General features: G+C 39.2%; 1 protein-coding gene across 1 annotated transcript in view; it reads left to right on the plus strand.

Annotated features, from left to right (window-relative positions):
• The window catches only part of TOP3A (topoisomerase 3alpha), a 493378-nt gene that overhangs the window by 36063 nt on the left and 436243 nt on the right, over positions 1-21072 (plus strand). Inside the window, exon 8 of the mRNA XM_089416209.1 lies at positions 1444-1527. Coding sequence (XP_089272335.1) covers positions 1444-1527 — 84 coding nt within the window. The remainder of the gene's footprint in view (positions 1-1443; positions 1528-21072) is intronic.

Below are 21072 nucleotides of genomic sequence, written 5' to 3' on the forward strand. Positions count from 1 at the left end.
GAGGGAAAAAGGCTCCACGAAATCTATAAAAAGGAGGCAACACTCTTCATTTGACATCTTTGGCATATCGAATTTCTTCTCAGTTGCTCGAGCTGCTTAGCCGGGTCACTTGCTGTTTAGCAAGAGTTTTCCAAGCGGAGAACTCACCCTTTCTTCGGGGGACTTCGAGTGCCACCCTAGAGAGGTTCATCCATAATCTTCCGGAGGTGATTTTCAGTGTGGTTTCCAACATTTGTATTCAGTGTCTCCAGGTGGTGCGTATTTCTGGAGGACGCAGTAGGAGAAACCGAGTTGAGATCTTTGCATTCTTCCGGGGAGCTTTTGTCGGGAGAAATTCCGGGAGAGAAGCTTTGGTGTTTTGCTTCCTTTTGGGTGAGTTTGTGGGTTGAAGGAGAGAGCTTTCATTCAGTGGGAATTTTGCACTTCCTAGGCCAGCGCAGTAGGGAGAGATTGGGCACACGTGGGTAGTGGAGACTTAGCCTTTGGAGTTGTTCCTTGTTGGGAGAAATAAGGGAAGCATTTATGGAGGCGATTGCTACCTTTTCAGAGTGTTTGGGGAGGATTTTGCTAGAGTATTGACAGCAATTGTGTGTTCAACAGTTTTGGAGGGCGTAGGGCTTTTTGGGGGTTGATTTTGTAAGGTCAAAATCTGGCCAAACCATTTCTTGGGTTTTGTGGGTTTATTGAGAGTAGTCTTTGGCTAATTTTACAGAATTTTTCGGGTGATATTCGGATCTGAAATCCTAATTCTTATAACAGGGCGAATTGCTAGTTAGCTGAAGAATTCAATATAAATTAATTTTAAGGTAAGGAAATAATAAGGAATTAATTTACCTAGGTTGTTGGAATAGAGATTTTAATGTTATCTATACCCACTTCGGGGTTTTTGAACCCTGGTTTTCATGTTATTACAAGCCTGATCACTTCTCTGCTGGCTGCAACCACACTCCCATTTACTAATTTCTTTTTGTATGATTTCTGTGAAAAATCTGAGCTATTACTAAAACAAATTTATTTTGGACTATATTACTGGATAATCACTCTCCTATGTGAATGATCCTCATTTTTTAAGATTTATTTGGCATAAGGAGAGAGATTTCCTATGTATATTGCAATTTCTAGGTATACATATATGAATTGTGCTCTCTCTCGTACTACTTGATATGTTTATCTTTGTCATCGTGACACTTAGTTCAGGCCCTTGAATTGATGATCATAAGCTTGCACTGATTCCTTCTCCATACAGATATTAATATCTTAGAATTGATTATGTTGCATTAGGGAACAAATCCTTGCTGTGGGTTGCCATCTGGGGCACAACAACATTACTAGACATATAGTTACCTCTGTACTTTGAAGTTTGATTATTCTTATCATAAACTAGCCGTTATTGCAATGAATTTGAGGTCAAACTGTGATATTTTGTTTTTCGTTGATTGGCAGGTAGCAGAGGAGCTATACCAGTCAGGTTTTATAAGTTACCCACGTACTGAAACTGATAGCTTCTCAGAAAATACAGATTTACAGGTTATGTTTGCACTTACTCCAGTAGCAGAGATGGAATTGCATTCATTTTAATCTTTTCTTTTTATTTTAATGCTGTTAAGCACTTGCATTGAATTTGGATTCTTTCTGGGTAAATCTTTAACTCTAATGCAAAAAATTAGATGCAATCCATGAAATTTATGTGGTAAAGTCTGTTGAACAATTTCCTTAATACAAATTTGCATTCCATGCATATCATGGTGGAACATTGCAGTTATGGTGCTGCATAAGAATTCAATGAAAAAACAGGAATGGTATTTATTGCCCATAAAATGGAAGTTCTGTCCATTACTAATGACATCCTTACTCCACAATATTCAACTGCTGTACTCGATGCTAAATAACAGCTAGACATTACATTATGTTGCAAACATCCAATACAATAATAGCAGCTGTACCATGCACATATGGCAACAGCAATATCATACTAAAATGACAACCCCACATTTCATTAGTTGTAGGCTGTACCATTCTTTAAGTGTAGGAAATACCTTCATTAAATGTAATCTGTACTCTGTAATCGTAAGCTATAATACAAAAGTTATAACAGGCTGACCTGCACTAAGTGCAGGCAACCACCTTGCAACTATTGCTGGGCCGATCTAAAAAGCTCTGCATATATAGTAAGTAGTGGCATCCTTTTTTTGTCACTAATAAAGTGGTCTTCTCTGTAATGTATTGTGTGTATAATTAATATATGAGAAATAGAAAGTTTCAACAGAATGTGAGATTACGTAAACCCGACTTATCAGGCTTTTGGATCACATTGGTAGTTAACTGGGTGGGCTTGTCACCATGATTGAGGGTTTAGTGATAAGCACCTAATCCCACGAAATTATATAAGTTGGAGGCGTTAGACTTATTTGTACAAGATTGAAGAACATCACTTACTAATTGAGATTCTTATTGGAGAATGAATTTTCCCCAAGGTTTTCCACTATAATCTTTGTGTTCATGTGATGATGTGTGTTGGGCCATTTACTTTCATTGCTAAGTTAGTGATGCTTGGGTTTATATATATGTTATGGTGAAATCATGCTTGATGATGAGCTCGTCCAGTAATGTATGATTCTCACATTGTGTCAGAGTGCATGGTCGCATAGGAATAAAATAATGCCCCATGTCTATTGTAGTGATTGCGGTGAGTTATAAGTCTTAGCACATTTTTAGGGCATATCTGAATCATATTCCATCTGGGAGAGTCTTTTGGAGGTTGTGGTTGGAATGGTGACTCCCAACACTCAAGTTTTGACCAGGTTAATACAAATTTAGAGTGTCAGAGGTGCTTGAAGGAAGCTTGTAAGCATTTTTGTCTGCAGAAATCTTCAGCGATATTTAGTAGGTTGACTTACTGCTGTATGAAGGCCTGAGAGTGCAAATTTCAGCTTTTGGAAGTGTGATTTTCTCCTGTTATCACTGGATTAACCAGTTGCAAAATATTTATAGCGCTTGATATGCGAAAGAAAAAAAGAAAGCAAGAAGGTAAAATAAAACAGGTTGAAGCAAAATAAAAAAAGCTACCACTTCAAGGTTCTTGTCATCAAGAAGGAAACAAGGATGAAGAACTTTCAGATCTTCATTTTAAACTAACAGAGCTTCTAAGTGATATAGATATTTATGAAAATATTGTCATTTCTCCAAAGGATGAGATAATTGTGAAAATTTCACTGCTGAAATCCTATTGCAGCAATTGGTATTAATTCTTCTAACTGATAAATTAATTATTCAGTTTATTGTTACGGCAACATTGAATTAAACACAATGCAACCTTCACAAATAAAATTCTGTGGAAAATAATAGCACTGGAAACTGAGAAAATACTAGCATACAAACTGTTGGTACCATTCCTTGACCTCCTTTTTCCTCTTGAAACACATCGTTTGCCTACCTTTTTCCTTCATACATCTCTTAGACCCCTTGAAATTGATTAGTTAACAGTATTATAGTTGTTAAATGCATTAGAATTGATTTATGAGTTTTATGTTAAAGAATTAGGGATTTTGGATAAAAAGACTACAGGAAGTTGCAACATCCTGTAATTGGTTTATTGTTTGACATATGGCACGACAGCTAAGCTAAAGCAAAGGGTAGGGACGAAAAATAGAATGTACAAGCATGGACGAACACCTATCCTACAGCAGAACCAACACTCCTGAATGCGCGGTCAATGATGGTCAAAGCACAGCATGTTGGCGACAAAAGCAGCAACAACATAGGGTTCTAAACCGATTTAGTTTTGTTCCTTTTTGAAATCGGTTCAGAATGGAAACAACTTAAAAACTATGCCATAACAAAAGCGGCAACAGCCGCATAACGAATGTACATTCATTCCAAAATGTAAACATTGTTAGTTTTTTTAAAAAGACATATGTAAACACAATTACGTGTTGTTGGTTAGTTGTTATCAGTGTATCGTTTTGAAAAACAGAGCTTTTGAACTTAATACCAGAACTCGGTTGCAGTCACGATTTTGTTATTGCGTTGATTCTATAGTTGCTTGAGCGCAGTCCAGTATACCTTTGAAACGCGGATGGGCCCTGCGTGGAACGGGTATACTGTCATTTCATTTCATTTGCAACTTCTGAATATTCAGTAGTATGCACAGTGATTAGAGTTTGGTTTATGCTTTCGTTGATTTAATTAGCAATTCGTATGAGTAATGTTTATGATGGTGGCTTCAAGGATTCATCGCTGAGATCATTGAATTGTATCCTATAAGGGATCTGATCTTTCGTTATTTTTAAAAGCATCTTCATGAACCCTGTTTCTCATGTATTTGAATTTTAAGTGTGCTTATGATTTTAGTATGTTTCAATCTTTCATGAATGATAAACATTGAATGCTGAGTGTTCACTGAACAGGGGTTTTATGCACAACATCCTCGTAAGGGGATTGAAATCTTGGTTTAAGTAATACACAGTGTTTTAAAATAGGTAGATGAATTGAGTGACCTGAGTGTCCAGGTGATAGGGAGCATACCTCAACCTTCCGTAAAGAAGTTCTGTAACCTACCATCATGAACACTTAGTCAGGAATCCTTTATGTCTATAGATTGTAGACGCATGCCTCGAAGTTTACTTATCCTGGTCGATAATAAATATAGCCTAATCTAGCACCCTAGATAGGACACTACATTTTGGCGCCGTTGCCGGGGAGGCGTAGTTAAAGGATTTAAAAAGAAAAAAAAATTCAATAAACAAAAACGAGCAAAAACATAGATTTAGAAATCATGTTCACTTATGCCTAGATCTAGAGATAATCAAGGTAGATTCATAAAAACCCCCCATCCAAAAACTAACCTATCATCAGGAGCAGACTCTTTAGGAAATACAACACCAGCTGAGGAAGTCACCATACAAGCATTAGAGGATAAACTAAAGTCAGGGCAAAGACTTACTCTCATCGAGAGGCAAACTTTATTAGCACACAAATCGCAGAAGAAACACTTTCCTAGATCCTCTACACAAGGAGAAAGTAGCACAGTGACCGAACAATCTTTCTTTAATCTTCTCTTTGAAACAATAGACACTGACACAGAGGAACCTATTAAAATGGCTGAGGAAGGAGATGGATTAGTACCAAATCAAGGACGAAGAGATCAAGAAGAGTCAACCTTTAAGTTTCCTATTCAAGAACCACAAGAAGATGATGAGATCAAAATGAAAAACATACCTCCATCCGTGCTACCAAAATTTTATGGCATGGCTTCAGAAGACCCAGACTCATTCTTGTTCGAGTTTGACATTGTATGTCGAACATATGGTTACACAGATGATGCCCATAGGCTTAGACTCTTCCCAGCGACATTAAAGGCATCAGCCTTAAGATGGTTCATGGGGCTTGGTGAGCATGCGATAATTGATTGGGATGGCATGAGAAGAATATTTCTAAAGAAATATCAACCTTATTGTAGATCCAAAGATTCCAAAGATGATATCTTTAGAATGAATCAACAAGAGGATGAAACCTTAGAGGAATACTTAGAACGGTTTGTCTACAACTTACAAAAATCCAAACACCGAACTATGCCTCTTGATTTGATTCGCACAATATTCTTGAAAGGCATCCGAGAGGAATACATGGATGATCTTAATTTGATGGGCAAAGGTGACATTTCTACCTTACCTTTTGAAGAAATCGCTGAATTATGCGAAAAGTATTCAAGGAGCAAAGCTAAAATTGGAAAAAGAACCTTGTCATCCAAAGTCACAAAATCTGCTTCAGCAAGTGTCACAAGGGCTGAAATAGGGAATCTGTAAGAAGAATATAAAACAGATCTGTTAAGCACCTTAGGGAACCAAATTGACACTCTAAAAGCTAAGAAGAAACAAGAAGATGAAGATCAGATAATGACTATCTTTTGCCCAAAATGCCGGAAGAAACATGCCTTAAAAGACTGCCCATTAGAAAACATCCAAGTTTGTGCCTTCTATACTGAAAATCATGATATATTTAATTGTCCTAAAGTTAAGGTTTTGCAGAACTGTAATATGGCAGCTAATGCAGAGATGGAAAATGTGTATTACATGGGCACAAAGAGACCATGGCAGCCAAGACCAACACCTCAAGGTATGTTTCCAAATCAAAATCTGCAATTTCCTGTAAATGATCAAATGTATGCTTAGAATTCATGGAATGTACCCATGCCATGGCAGCACCAAAATCACCCACAGCAACAATGGAGACCATCTCAACAATACTCTCAATCATATCATACATATCCTCAATCATACCAACCATATTCGCAGCCATATCAACAGTATCATCAGCCATACTCATCACATCCTCAACCATATCAGCAGTATCCTCAACAACAAGTTGTTTACCAACCTCAACCTACTCAACAAGCACTACCTGCTCCTCCACCAATAAATCCACCACAACTGCAATTTCCATCTAATTCACAACCTCCCAGACCTACTCAAATTCCTGCTCAAACTGTCCCAAATCCAAATAACAGAGCAGAGAGACCAGCCTACAATGTAGAAGAGGGAACCTCATATCCCACACCACCCTTGCAAAATATCAACTTGAGGTCTGGTAAGGTACTCCACAAAGATTCTCCAACAACTGATAAACAAGAAGAAAACACAGAAAATGAAAACGAAACGACAAATCAAAGAAAACTAAACGATGATACCAAAGATAAGCAAATGCAACCATTGCATCCACCTTTTCCAGACCGATTGGTCCAAATGAAACTTCCAATGTCTATACCACAGTTTGATGTTTTAGATGAGCTCAAGAATGTCTATATAAAAATTCCGCTACTGCAAGCCATAAAAGACATTCCCATATATACTAAAGCAATCAAAGAAATGTGTCTTAAGAAGCCCACTAGGAAAAGGATTGATCCACAAACCATTCATGTTATAGGACATTTAGCTGGCCTTATGACAAATACCATCTCAATGGAAAAGTATGTTGATCCTGGTATCCCCAGAGTTACTACAATCATTAACAACATACAGATTCCAAACACTTTAATAGATCTTGGGGCCGCAATAAATGTCATGACTCTTGAAACCATGAGAACACTCCAGCTTATAAATTTGCAACACACAACGATTGTTCTAGAACTAGCTGATAGGTCTAAAGTGATTCCTGAAGGGATTTTGGAGGACATAATTGTTTCACTAGACTCTTGGGAGTATCCAGTGGACTTTTTAGTTCTTCAACCTAAATCCAATTTAGGAGGGCACCCTATCATCCTTGGTAGACCATGGTTAGCGACTGCTGATGCATTCATAGGATGCCGATCAGGCAACATGATCATTTCACGAGGAACTGAAAGAAAACAACTCACTCTTTATCCATCGGCACAATCACCAGTAGTAACACACAATTTATGGCTTGATGATAAATACAATGATAAAGAAGAAGTACAATCTGTTTTTAGCATTGACCAAATCTATGATTTCCAAGAACAAAATAATAATGATTTGGTAGAATGTTGGCATTATGATTCAAGTGTTGTCCTTGATGGCAACTCACTCAGAGGTTGGTACAGATGCTCAGAAGTTGGTACAGGAGATGGCAACTTAATCAGAAGACAGATCCTAGTACAGCTTGCCAAGGAAGTTCATACACGCAGGTTTGTTAAGACCAAGTCGCGTGTACACGCAGGTTGGCTTCAGAAAAAGCGCGTGTATGTGGAAAAGTACCTTTGGTCCATGGCGGTTAGTCCTTGGAAGTTGTGCCTATGGTTTCGGACCATTATGTCTCGACGGACGTGTTGATCCCTAGTTTCGAGGTTGATGGTATTGTGTTTCTATGGTTTTGGCTCTTGGTATTGAACAAGGCCTAAGGCTATATAAGGAGAAGATCACTAGGCAAAGGAGCATGGATTGTGGTGTCTGACACAGTGAGAAGATCTGGTATTGCTGGTTATCTGTTCGGGACGCTTGGCAAGGGTCGGATCTGACAGCAAAGGCAGAAGTAATCATTTCTAGATCTGCACGCGGGTTGCCTTTGGAGAAAGCGCGTATACACGCGGTTTTGGTACAGTGAAGTAGCGTATGCATGATAAGTGTTAATATTTCAGGTTGCTGCTGATTCTGGTGGTTGTTGCAGAGTTCTAGATTCTGGTTTGGGTTCTGTGTTCTTGATGATAGGGTTTCAGTGATTCGGTATTGGGTTGTTTAATGAATTATGATGCAAGTATAAGTTGATGATTGTATTGCGGTAATGTTTGCTTTGTACTCTTGGATCCAGTATGAAAATGTATGAAACGTGGTCCCTGAAGGTTGTAGGGTCAGCACCTACGTACTAGTAAATGGATCAGCTAGTACAAGAGCTGAGGGGGTTGTAGCTCCCTTCCAAAAGTAGTTGGAAAACGAGAGAGGGTTGTAGCCCTCTGCAGGTTGTAGCCTGCGTGCTGGTAAAGGACTGCACCAGTACATTGTAAAAGAAGTTTCTCATTAAAGAAGAAAGAGACAAATTGCAGCAGGTGGTTTTCACCCACATTGGGTTTCCACCTTATATCATGGTGTTCATGTGTGTGGCTTTTGTGTGATGATCTATTTTGTTATACTGCACCTGTTTACTGTTAATATGCTTAATAATATCCTGATGCATTTACTGAAGATAAGATTAACTGAATCATAAGATCTCTGCATATACGCTAGTTGCTTTAGACACAGTCGCGTGTACACGCGGGTTCACTTAACTGAAGTCGCGTATATGTTTCTGAGTATGAAATTGAAAAGTTTTATCTGATCTGATAATACTGATTCACCCCCCCCTCTCAGTATTATTTCCAACATAGAATTGTTCCTTTCTCAACCTGATATTTCCGAAAATTTGAGAAACGATCAATATCATGCTGCAGATGTGCTTTTAGCCCAAAATTTTCAGGAAACATGCACCATTCAATCTTTGCAAACAACATTTCACGATATTTTTCCAGTTCAATCCATCACAAACACACAGAGTCAGATCATAGAGATTAGTCCAGGGAAAACTCTGAACATTGGCAATCACCTAGACTCATCTCAGCAAGAGAAATTGATTCAACTATTGAGAAAATACCAGAAAGCATTTGCTTGGGACTACACCGATATGCATGGGATTCACCCCGACACATGCACTCACTATATTTATACAGATAGTACTATCAAACCAGTGAGGCAACCGCAGAGAAGAATGAACCCCATGCTCCAGGATATTGTCAGAGAAGAATTGCAAAAACTGTTGAGAGTTAATTTTATATATCCTATTTCTGATAGTCAGTGGGTATCCCCATTGGTTATAGTGCCCAAGAAAAATGGTAAGTGGCGCATTTGTGTTGATTACAGACAATTGAACAAAGCAACGCTCAAAGATTATTTCCCACTAGCATTTATTGACCAAGTGTTAGACACATTAGCTGGGAAATCATCATTCTCTTTTCTTGATGGTTTTAGTGGCTACAACCAGATCAGGATAGCCTCAGAAGACCAGGACAAAACCACATTCACTTGTCCTTGGGGCACTTATGCTTATAATGTTTTTCCATTTGGACTTTGCAATGCTCCAGCTACATTTCAAAGAGCTTTATTAGCTATTTTCGCTGATTTAGTTCATGATTGTGTTGAAGTTTACATGGATGATTTCTCAGTGTACGACAATTCATTTGAACATGCATTAGAGAACCTTGAAAGAGTTTTGAAAAGATGTTTTGAAGCTAATCTGTCCCTGAGCAATGAAAAGTGCTTTATGATGTTAAACGAGGGAATAGTATTAGGCCACTATATTTCTTTTCAAGGCATTAAAGTTGATCCAGCAAAAATCCAGATCATTGTTGATTTGCCAATTCCAAAGAATCAAAGAGAGGTAAGAAGTTTCCTTCGGTATGCAAGCTATTACAGAAGGTTTATTGAACATTTTAGTAAAATAGCTTTACCTTTGTTTAAGCTTCTAACAAAAGATGTACTTTTCAACTGGAATGAGAACTGCCAGCAAGCATTTGAAGCACTCAAAAAGAGGTTATCAACCGCACTAGTCTTAAGGGGGCCTAACTGGAGCCTACCATTTCATATCTTTACAGATGCATTTGACACTGCAGTAGGTGCCTCAATAGGCCAAAAAGAGGAATCTTGTAATTATGCCATTTATTTCATTAGCAAAAATCTAACACCTGCAGAATCAAACTACACAGTCACAGAAAAGGAAACACTTGCCATCATATATGCTGTGAATAAATTCCGACATTATATAACTGGTTATGAAATCTTTGTACATACTGACCATTCTGCCATTAGACATTTAATGAATAAACCAATAATTAGTGGCAGAGTTACCAGATGGTTATTATTGTTACAGGAATTTAACATCACAGTGTTAGATAGACCAGGTAAAGAGAATCAGGTGGCAGATTTTCTTTCTAGACTGCAAAATCTAGGTGAGGTTGTTCCGGTTGAAGATTCTTTCCCAGATGAAAATTTATTTGCAATTTCCATAGTGAATCCATGGTATGCTGACTTGGCCAATTATTTGTCTACAGGAAGGACACCTCCATACTTCAAAGGAAAAGAAGAGACTAGTCAAACAAAGTGCTCGATACTCATGGATTAATGGCGATTTATTTTACACTGGTTATGATATGATTATTAGACGATGTGTAAGAAATGATGAGATAATTGATATTTTAAAATCTTGCCATGATGAACCGTGTGGTGGGCATTTTGCAGCTAAGCGAATAGCATTCAAAATTCTTAGTCTTGGATACTACTGGCCATCCATTATTAAGGATTCCAAGAAGTACGTGAAGAGTTGTGATAGCTGCCAAAGAATGGGCAGGCCAACAGCTACATATGAGATGCCACTTCAGCCCCAAGTTCACCTAGAGCCATTTGAAAAATGGGCTCTAGACTTTATAGGACCCATTAACCCAACCTCCAATGGTAAGAAGTACATCTTAGTATGTACTGATTACGTAACAAAGTGGGCTGAAGCAAAAGCACTAGTTAGAGCCACCGAACAAACAGTGGTAAACTTCCTTTTTGAAGAGATTTTTGTAAGGTATGGGGTACCAAGGGAGATAGTGACTGATCAAGGTACTCAATTTACTTCAAAGTTAGTGAAGGACATCACAGGCAAATACCAAATCAAGCACAGAAGAAGTACACCTTACCATCCACAGGCCAATGGGCAGGTGGAATCCACAAACAAAAATTTGGAAGGGATCATCACTAAAACTGTGGCAATGAACAGAAAGAATTGGGAAGAGAAGCTCAAAGATGCACTCTGGGCTTACAGAATTACATGGAAAAATTCTACAGGATTTACACCATATCAGTTGGTGTATGGCAAAGAGGTAATGCTTCCTATTGAGTTTCAAATACATACTTTTAAACTGGTTGCATATTTGCAAATTGACCTGGACCAAGCACAACAAGAAAGAATTCAGCAGTTGAACCAGCTGGATGAAATGAGGCAGCAAGCAGAGGAAACCACAATCTTCATGCAAAAACAAAGGAAGCAGTGGCGTGATGCACATATCAAGAAGAAGCAGTTCAAGGAAGGAGACTGGGCTTTACTTTTTGACTCTAAATTCAGAGATCATAAAGCCAAGTTTACCACACATTGGATGGGCCCATACCAAATTATTCAGGCTTACGACAATGGTTCAGTCAAGCTCAAAACTATTGATGGAGAAGGTCATTCCTTTACTGTCAATGGTCATCGCCTGAAACTCTACACTAAGCCCATCAGCAAGCAAAATTTTCTCCAAACAGTATCTCAACAAAGAGAGGTTGAGATACTGCAGCTGCAGTATCTCTGCCTTAGTTCATTTCATTTCAATTTAGAAATTCATAAAAAAAAAAAAAAAAAAAAAAAAAAAAAAAAGAAAAAAAAAAAAGAAAAAAAGAAAAAAAACACATAAAAAAAAATAAAATATAATAAAAATGGGTTAGATGTGAAAACCAGACTCTGGCACACTCTAACCCAAAATTCTTACTTGAAAACCAATTCGTTGGCGGGTAAGAATTCCTTTTCTTTTGTTTCCTATTTGATTCATCAACTGAATAATGACTTGAGGACAAGTCAAAACTTTAGTAGGGGGAGAAGCATCAGCATTTTGTTTTCTTATCTCCTCATTGTAAATTCTTAAAGATTTCTTAACTCATCTCCTCACTGTAAATTTCCAAAGAAGTTTGTTTCAGCACTCCAGATTTCAATAAAGAAGTTGTTTTGTCATTGTTTTATCTCAGAGGGACCTGGTTAAAAACATTATGCAGGGGGATCTGTTCTGTCCAGAAGACCATGTTACCAACACCAGCAGTAATGGGACCTGTTCAAGACACATAAAAGGGACCTGTTAAGAGACTGTTACTTCAAGATTACTTCAACAAAGCTTCATCTACAGGTTGCTGGTCACCAAGACTTCATCAAATACCAAAGATCAAGGAACCTGTATACATATAGTTCTTTTTCGGATTTCAAAGAAGCTGCATCAACATTTTCCAGATCTCAGAGGGACCTGTTGCAGTCGAATCTATTCCAGGGGGACCTGTTATGAACAACAAAGAGTAGTCAAAAGAGACTAGTCCTACCTAGCATGCCAATGCAACGCTTGAACAACCAACAAAAGTGTAATGTATTCCTTATTCTTAACATTTAAATTCTTAGATTAATTTTTAATGTTAAATTTAATAACTGTGACTGCTACGATCAATTTCAGAGACACCTCCATACCTATCACTCCTTATCCTATTGTTAATCCCTATCATCTTCCAATACTCCAACCCATCTCATACTTATATGATTTTGTTAATCCCCTCTCATATCACCTTTTCAATCTCTGTTACCAACCAATCAGACCCTACAGCCATCCCAACATTTCTATTTGGCCGGGTACCAACAGAAGCAGGACACGTGGTGAATTGTTTGAAAACCAAATGTTATGCGGGCTTGTTCATTATGTTTGAAACGACCGAATTATGATTTAACCACCCGACGAAGCCAAATGATGCAAACGACTACCTGAAATCATATCCTAGTACTTCATATATGCTCCTAGCGCTTCTATGATGGCATCCATACGACTAGTACAGCCATTCCTCTGTTCCAAAAGATGAATATGTTATGAATTGAGTAAGCCGGTTATTTCATTATCATTCTCAGTTATTCTATGTTAGCATTCGACTCCTGTGACTTCAACAGTAAGGGCTGAAAGTAGCAAGCGCCACGAAAGGAAAATGTAGTCAATTGGGTTCGACCTCCACCATAATTACAAGACAGTCAATCGAGCATCGCTTGGGTTACTAAAGGAGCTAGTGTTAAAGAGCCGAGGACGCCACCAGGTCAGCAGTATTGGGGCGGAAGACAAAAGGTAACAAATCAAAACTTCTTTGTTGAATTTGCAAAACATAAACAAAGAAGAGTTAGAGCAAAACTCTCTGCCAAAATGACCAATAGGGTCGAGCCAAGCATATTCGACAGTTCCCAGTATCACGAAGATTGCATTTCAATTCTTAAAGAAATACAGTGGCTGCCCTTTTTAGAGAAATTTCGTGGAAGTAATGAAGAGGTCACCAAACAATTCGCTTTTACATTCAACGGAGAGAAAGCTCTGATAGGTAATTTTTCATTCAGGGTGTCGGAAGACACCATAGCCCAGTCCCTAGGGATCAGCCCAGAAGGGGAGAAGTACTTCAAGACAAAGCAATTTAAAGAGAAGTCATGGACTCAATTTATGTCCAGATCCAGGGTTTCATCCGTTAATTGGAAGAAAGGCGTCCCAAGGAGTTGGCTGGTGCATCCCTGGGACGAGATGGTCTATATCATCCAAAAGTTTGTGACTTGTGAAGGCCGCTACAGTATTGTTTACTTGTACCATATCAAGTTACTGTTACATTTGAAAGGGCAGTGTGTTATCAGTCTGCCATACTTCCTCTTGCAAAGCCTAACCAAAATGTCGAAGACCATCCAAAAGCAGAAAGGTAACGAAGACAAGAGCTTATATCACTTTGGGCTAGTTAAAATTCTTATTGAGTATGAGTTACAGAGAAGAGGGAAAACGTGGAAGGAATTCTTGGCTGCTAACCAAATTAAAGATGAAGAGGACAAGGAAGAACCACAGGAGAACTCAGGATTTATGAATGATATCGATGAAGAGATTCCTATACACAAAGCAAGCAAGGTACCTCCACCTGTTAGCAATGTGAGGACAAGGAAAATGAGAAAACAAGATGCTCAGGAAGCAGAGCAAGATAAAATTTTTACCACCTATACAAGAAGAACCAGGAGAGCATCAAAGGCCCAGCTACAAGAAGACCAGCCTGAATCAAATGCACCTATACCGATGGATATTGAAAGTAGTGCCCACTCACAACCTGGACCAGGAGCTGAGATGGAGGTTGAAAGCAATAATAGGCAAGAAAAAGATTCACAACCTGCCATTAAGAAACAGAAGAAACTGGAGAAGCAAATTGAGAAGTTAAAGGAAGAACTAATGGAGGCCAATATGCTGGAAAAAGTTATCAAGAAAGAAAATGAATTGCTAAGGGCACAGAGTAAAGAAACTCAACAGAAAAATGAAAAGTTAAGGGAACGAATCAATGAACTTGAAGTTGAACAAACAGATATTTGTAAGTGGGCCACTAAATGGTACAACCAAAAGAAGGCCCTCAAGGAAAAGTACAAAAGTTTAAAGCATGACCTCCATGGTCAGAAAGATGCCCAGGTGAAGAAGAATGTGGATACATTGTTGAAGGCAGCAGAGGTACAGGCAGGGATAGAGTTCAGAGGAAGCACATCGGGGTTAGCATGAGGTCATGCTAATTCATTAAGTCGGGGAGAGATGTTGGTACCATTCCTTGACCTCCTTTTTCCTCTTGAAACACATCGTTTGCCTACCTTTTTCCTTCATACATCTCTTAGACCCCTTGAAATTGATTAGTTAACAGTATTATAGTTGTTAAATGCATTAGAATTGATTTATGAGTTTTATGTTAAAGAATTAGGGATTTTTGATAAAAAGACTACAGGAAGTTGCAACATCCTGTAATTGGTTTATTGTTTGACATATGGCACGACAGCTAAGCTAAAGCAAAGGGTAGGGACGAAAAATAGAATGTACAAGCATGGACAAACACTTATCCTACAGCAGAACCAACACTCCTGAATGTGCGGTCAATGATGGTCAAAGCACAGCATGTTGGCGACAAAAGCAGCAACAGCATAGGGTTCTAAACCGATTTAGTTTTGTTCCTTTTTGAAATCGGTTCAGAATGGAAACAACTTAAAAACTATGCCATAAAAAAAGCGGCAACAGCCGCATAACGAATGTACATTCATTCCAAAATGTAAACGGTGTTAGTTTTTTTAAAAAGACATATGTAAACACAGTTACGTGTTGTTGGTTAGTTGTTATCAGTGTATCGTTTTGAAAAACATAGCTTTTGAACTTAATACCAGAACTCGGTTGCAGTCACGATTTTGTTATTGCGTTGATTCTATAGTTGCTTGAGCGCAGTCCAGTATACCTTTGAAATGCGGACAGGCCTTGCGTGGAACGGGCATACTGTCATTTCATTTCATTTGCAACTTCTGAATATTCAATAGTATGCACAGTGATTAGAGTTTGGTTTATGCTTTCGTTGATTTAATTAGCAATTCGTATGAGTAATGTTTATGATGGTGGCTTGAAGGATTCATCGCTGAGATCGTTGAATTGTATCCTGTAAGGGATCTGATCTTTCGTTATTTTTAAAAGCATCTTCATGAACTCTGTTTCTCATGTATTTGAATTTTAAGTGTGCTTATGATTTTAGTATGTTTCAATCTTTCATGAATGATAAACATTGAATGCTGAGTGTTCACTGAACAGGGGTTTTATGCACAACATCCTCGTAAGGGGATTGAAATCTTGGTTTAAGTAATACACAGTGTTTTAAAATAGGTAGATGAATTGAGTGACCTGAGTGTCCAGGTGATAGGGAGCATACCTCAACCTTCCGTAAAGAAGTTCTGTAACCTACCATCATGAACACTTAGTCAGGAATCCTTTATGTCTATAGATTGTAGACGCATGCCTCGAAGTTTACTTGTCCTAGTCGATAATAAATATAGCCTAATCTAGCACCCTAGATAGGACACTACACAAACACAATAAAAATGACACCGCTATTTTTGGATAAAAGTATCCGGAAAAATTCAACTTGGGAAAACCGGTGCAACAGTGAGGGTTTTATTATTATGTAGCAATGAAAATCTGAGTACAATCTGGATGCCTGAAACTGACAATCCATAACAAGAAAATTTGGGCAAAATAATTTTAAGGGAATTACCCTTCTTCCACAAGCAATCCCGACACAATTTCCTTCAGAAAACTAGGCCTCCTAGACCCTCTGCGTCAGCCTCTGCGCTGCTCTGCGCAGACCCTATGACATTAAACCTCCAACCTGCCTCTGATTAAGTCATTCTGCCTGTCTCTGCTAAGGAAATTGCCTCTTCGGCACTTTGGACCCTCTGCGTGACCTCTGGAGCTGAGAACGAATTTCTCTTTAGCAAATCGAACTACTTCTCTTAAGCAACTGCGCAGTCCTCTGTGTTGCCTCACTGGAAATAACTCGACCCTCTCGCTGTTTCCTTTCCAGATCTGGAAAACTTCTTCCGGATCACTGTCCCTACCCCTCACTATTTTTGCTGCCTCACTGAAGCTCGAACTCTTCTGCAACTAACTGCTGCTACTCTGGAAAATCGGATTCTTCAAGTGACTGGTGTATTCTCCATCACCACATCGATCCCTTCTTATATCTTCCTGTTGGGACTACAACGACCAAGATTAAATCTTAATCGATGGCTCAGATCGTTTCTGGATCGATCCGTGTGAGTTTCTAGAGAATTCTCACCTTGATTTAATTAATTATGATTAATTAGCCATATTTTTAGACTCAGGAAATATTTAAAAATCAGATAATAATCTAATTAAGCCATCTCTAGGTGGAATTTCCCGAAACGATCTATGGGTTTTGGAGATCTCATGTATTCTAACCTCTCCAAATTTCATGGCTAGAACAAATCTGATGCTACAAAAACTAACACTCCCTCTTAGCGAGGAATGTGTTCTAGTATTGCACATCCGCTACAACACCTGTTTCTGTATCACCTCTTGTCACACTGCTGCTGCTCACCAACTACTGCGCAACTCTGGTGCTGCACCTGTGCTGCTGCTGAGACTGCCATACTGCTGCCAACTCTGCATCTGCACTGCAACACCCTCTCATCTGTTGCTGTTGCAACTGCAACTGCAACTACTACAACTGAAAAACATCCAAAATACTGAATCAACTGTGTTCAATATGATGCATCTGTCTTCTGAGTCCTGATTGCTACTAGCCTCTGCACCGTCTCTGAAGAATCTGTGCTGCTGCTGATTCTGCACTGTTGCCAACTCTACAATGTGCTCTCCAGCATCAGACTGCAACTAGTCTGCAACATTCACTATGGAATTCTGACTGCACTTATGACACTGATCCATCCCGCTACTGAATACTGTGGCCCCTCGTAGCCAGGTAATGATCCATGAGGTGGACTCCTCAAGCCCAATCTCCGTAGCTCTCTGGGGCTACAACTCCAAGTCACCCCACCTCACTCCTAGAGGTATGTGGGCAATCATAGCGAAGTCTTCCTCCAACCTGGAGGACAACCTATCTATCTTAGCATGTGCTGCTGCCTGGTCCTGCTTCTCCTCTTTGTCCTTCTTTTTGAGAGGACACTAGGTACTGTAGTGGCCAAACTCGCCACACTTGAAGCACTTGACCTTAGATAGGTCCTTCTTCTTCTTTCTCTGCTCCCTTGTCCCTGACTAGGAGCCTTAGATGCTAGGGCAACATTCTCCTCCTCCACCACCTTTTGTCCGCTATTACTGCTGCCACTGATAGAGCTCTTCAACAGAGCTCGTCTCAACTCCTCTCGCTGAAAATCTAACCACATTCTGTCCCATCTTGGTAGCGTGTCTCTGCTCAATATACTTTGCAGGAAGACCTGCCAATCCTTTGAGACACTGTTGAGTGCCAATCGTAGTAGCTCTGAAGGTTGAGGCATTGCCCCAACAACTGAAAGATGGTTTTGGACTTCCTGAATCCTGGTGAGGAAAGGATCTACGCATTCCTCCTTTTGCATCCTAATGCATCTCAACTTCTCCTCCAGGAACATCTTCCGCTGCTTGGAAGTACCCTAGTATAGCATGGAGAGAGCATCCCACATCTCTTTGGCCGTTCCCTTGGCCGCTATATGTGAGACTATATGGTCCCAGACTCCATCCAAGATCAATCGCTTCTCCCATGCCATCTCCTTCATATATTCCTTGAGCTGGTCTGCATCCTGAGGAACTGCCACTACATTATCAATGTAGGCTTTCAGGCCATATTCATCTAGAAGGAAGGACATCCTAGCCTTCCAGATGACATAGTTGGAAGCTCCATCCAACCTATCTTGATCTCTAAGCCCTGTAGTGGCCATCTCTAAATTTGTTGAAAACTCCCTCTTTCCCTATGCTCGGCTGCTGCTTTGCTATTCGCACTCCCTCCTGGAATGCGTGGCTCTGCTAGCTGCTACTGCCAATCTGCAACTGGAAATTTGAACTTCCGAGACTCGAAGTTCCCTGAGGAAAATTTTCCCTCTGTTATGTGTGCTTTTCTCTTCCACCCAATGTGGATTCTGCTTTTGCAACCTATAGCAAAACCCTCTGCGTCCAACCAGGAATCTGCTCAGTGAAAATTTGAGTTGCAGTTGATTCCTCTGACTACTGGAATTACAATCCCGTGCAATTTGACTTTTCTGCACTCATGCAACTGAAAATCGAATTTCTTAGCCTAAGCAATTCAGCCTACTTGTCTTGATATTGTGCTGCCCTTGAGAATTTCGACTTGCTTCTCCCTTTGAGCAATGAAATTCTCTTCCTTCGCTTCTGAGCTTCAGGCTGATCACTTACGCTCTGATACCATGTGAAAATTTCACTACTGAAATCCTATTGCAACAACTTGTATTAATTCTTCTATTTGATAAATTAATTATTATGTTTATTGCTACGACAACATCGAATTAAACACATTGTAACCTTCACAAATAAAATTCTGCAGAAAATAATGGAGCTGTAAACTGAGAAAATACTAGCACACAAACACAATAAAAATGACATCCTTTTTTTTGGACAAAAGTCCCTAGAGAAACCTAACTTGGGAAAACTGGTGCAACAGTGAGGGTTTTATTGTTATGCAAAAGTGAAAATCTGAGTACAATTTGGATGTCTGAAACTGACAATCCACAGCAAGAAAATCTGGGCAAAATTATTTTAAGGGAATTACCCTTCTTCCACGACACGATTTCCTTCAGAAAACTCAGCCTCCTAGACCCTCTGCGTCAACCTCTGTTCTGCTCTACGTAGACCCTATGACGTCAAGCCTCCAACCTACCTTTGATGAAGTCGTTCTGTCTGTCTCTGCTGAGGAAATCACCTCTATGACACTCTAGACCCTCTACCCGACCTCTAGAACTGAGAACGAATTTCTCTTCAACAAATCGAACTGCTTCTCTGAAGCAACTGCGCAATGTTCTGTGCTGCCTCATTGGAAATAACTCGACCCTCTTGCTGCTGCCTCTCCAGATCTGGAAAATTTCCTCCGGGTCATTACCCTTGCCCCTCACTATTTCTGCTTCCTCACTGAAGCTCGAACTCTCCGTCAACTAACTACTGCTACTTTGGAAAATCGAATTCTCCAAGTGACTCTGGTGTATTCTCGATCACCACATTGATCCCTTCTTATATCTTCTTGTTGGGACTCCAATGACCAAGATTAAATCTTAATCGATGGCTTAGATCATTTTTGGATCGATTTGTGTGAGTTTCTAGAGAATTCTCACTTTGACTTAATTATTTCTGATTAATTAGCCATATTCCCTAAGTTTAGACTTAGGAAATATTTAAAAATCTACAAATAATCTAACAAAGCCATCTCTAAGTGGAAATTCTAGAAACGACTGGGTTTTGGAGATCTCATGTATTCTAGCCTCTCCACCAAGTTTCATGGCTAGAACACATCCGATGCTATAGAAACTAACAATAATCATATGCTATGTAGTAAGAGGGATCAAATCTTCACGTTACTGTATCCAAATGACACATATTTCATTACAATGCATTCATAACTTGCTACAAGGGTTTCCTTTACAAAAACCAGCATATGAAAATAAATTGCACACATGAAAGCCTCACATAAACAACATGTTGTACCTCTCTTTACCCTTCATTTTGCATGAGGCCTATACTAGTGAATGTTTTCACTACTCATGTGATTTTCCTCACGAAGAGATGTTTACAGGTTGATCTTTTCAATGGATTAAGGGTTGTTCTTTCACTATATGAGATTGTTGGTAAGGTGGCCATGTATTCCTTGGTGATGATGGTGCTTTGGTAGTCCTGGTGATAGGTTAACTGAATCTGGTTCTAAAGTATTGATGTGCATCTACTAAAGAATGGTATGCTAACCATCTTGGTGTATTTGATCATGATATAGACCGAAAGGACCTACATATATAAAGTGCTAAAAGTGCATTGCCTTGAAGATGATGCGTAAGATAGGATGTTGAGGTTACAAAGATTGCAAAGCATCAACACCGTTTGCTAACATAGACCTTATGCTATGTCAAGGGAGTATTGAACTAGGTAGACGTGACTAGAGGCTGAGCTCCTTTGTGTAATTATTTTTTGATTAAAAAGATTAAAATCTTGGCCAAATTCTAGGGTTTTGATATTGGAAGATCTAGGGTTTGGAAAACCTAGGAAGGGCTCAAATAAGAAAACCCTAGGGTTTGTGTACAAAACCCTAGGATTGATCATTTCCATTGAAAGAAGAAACCCTAGATTTGCGAGGATGGATTGACATTGGGATGTTGACGTGGATGAAGTTGATAAAATTGGAAATGGATACAAGAAGTCAAAAGATTAAGAGGGAGTTGACATTCTTCGCAAAAGATAAGTATTCTATATCTCTCTTATTTGATTATCCTTATTGTTGTTATTTTACTATGAGTTAGTCT

The sequence above is a fragment of the Pinus tabuliformis genome, chromosome 3_2, assembly GCF_031772625.1.
Source record: "Pinus tabuliformis cultivar Carrire ecotype Pingquan chromosome 3_2, CPIR1, whole genome shotgun sequence".
NCBI lineage: Eukaryota > Viridiplantae > Streptophyta > Pinopsida > Pinales > Pinaceae > Pinus > Pinus tabuliformis.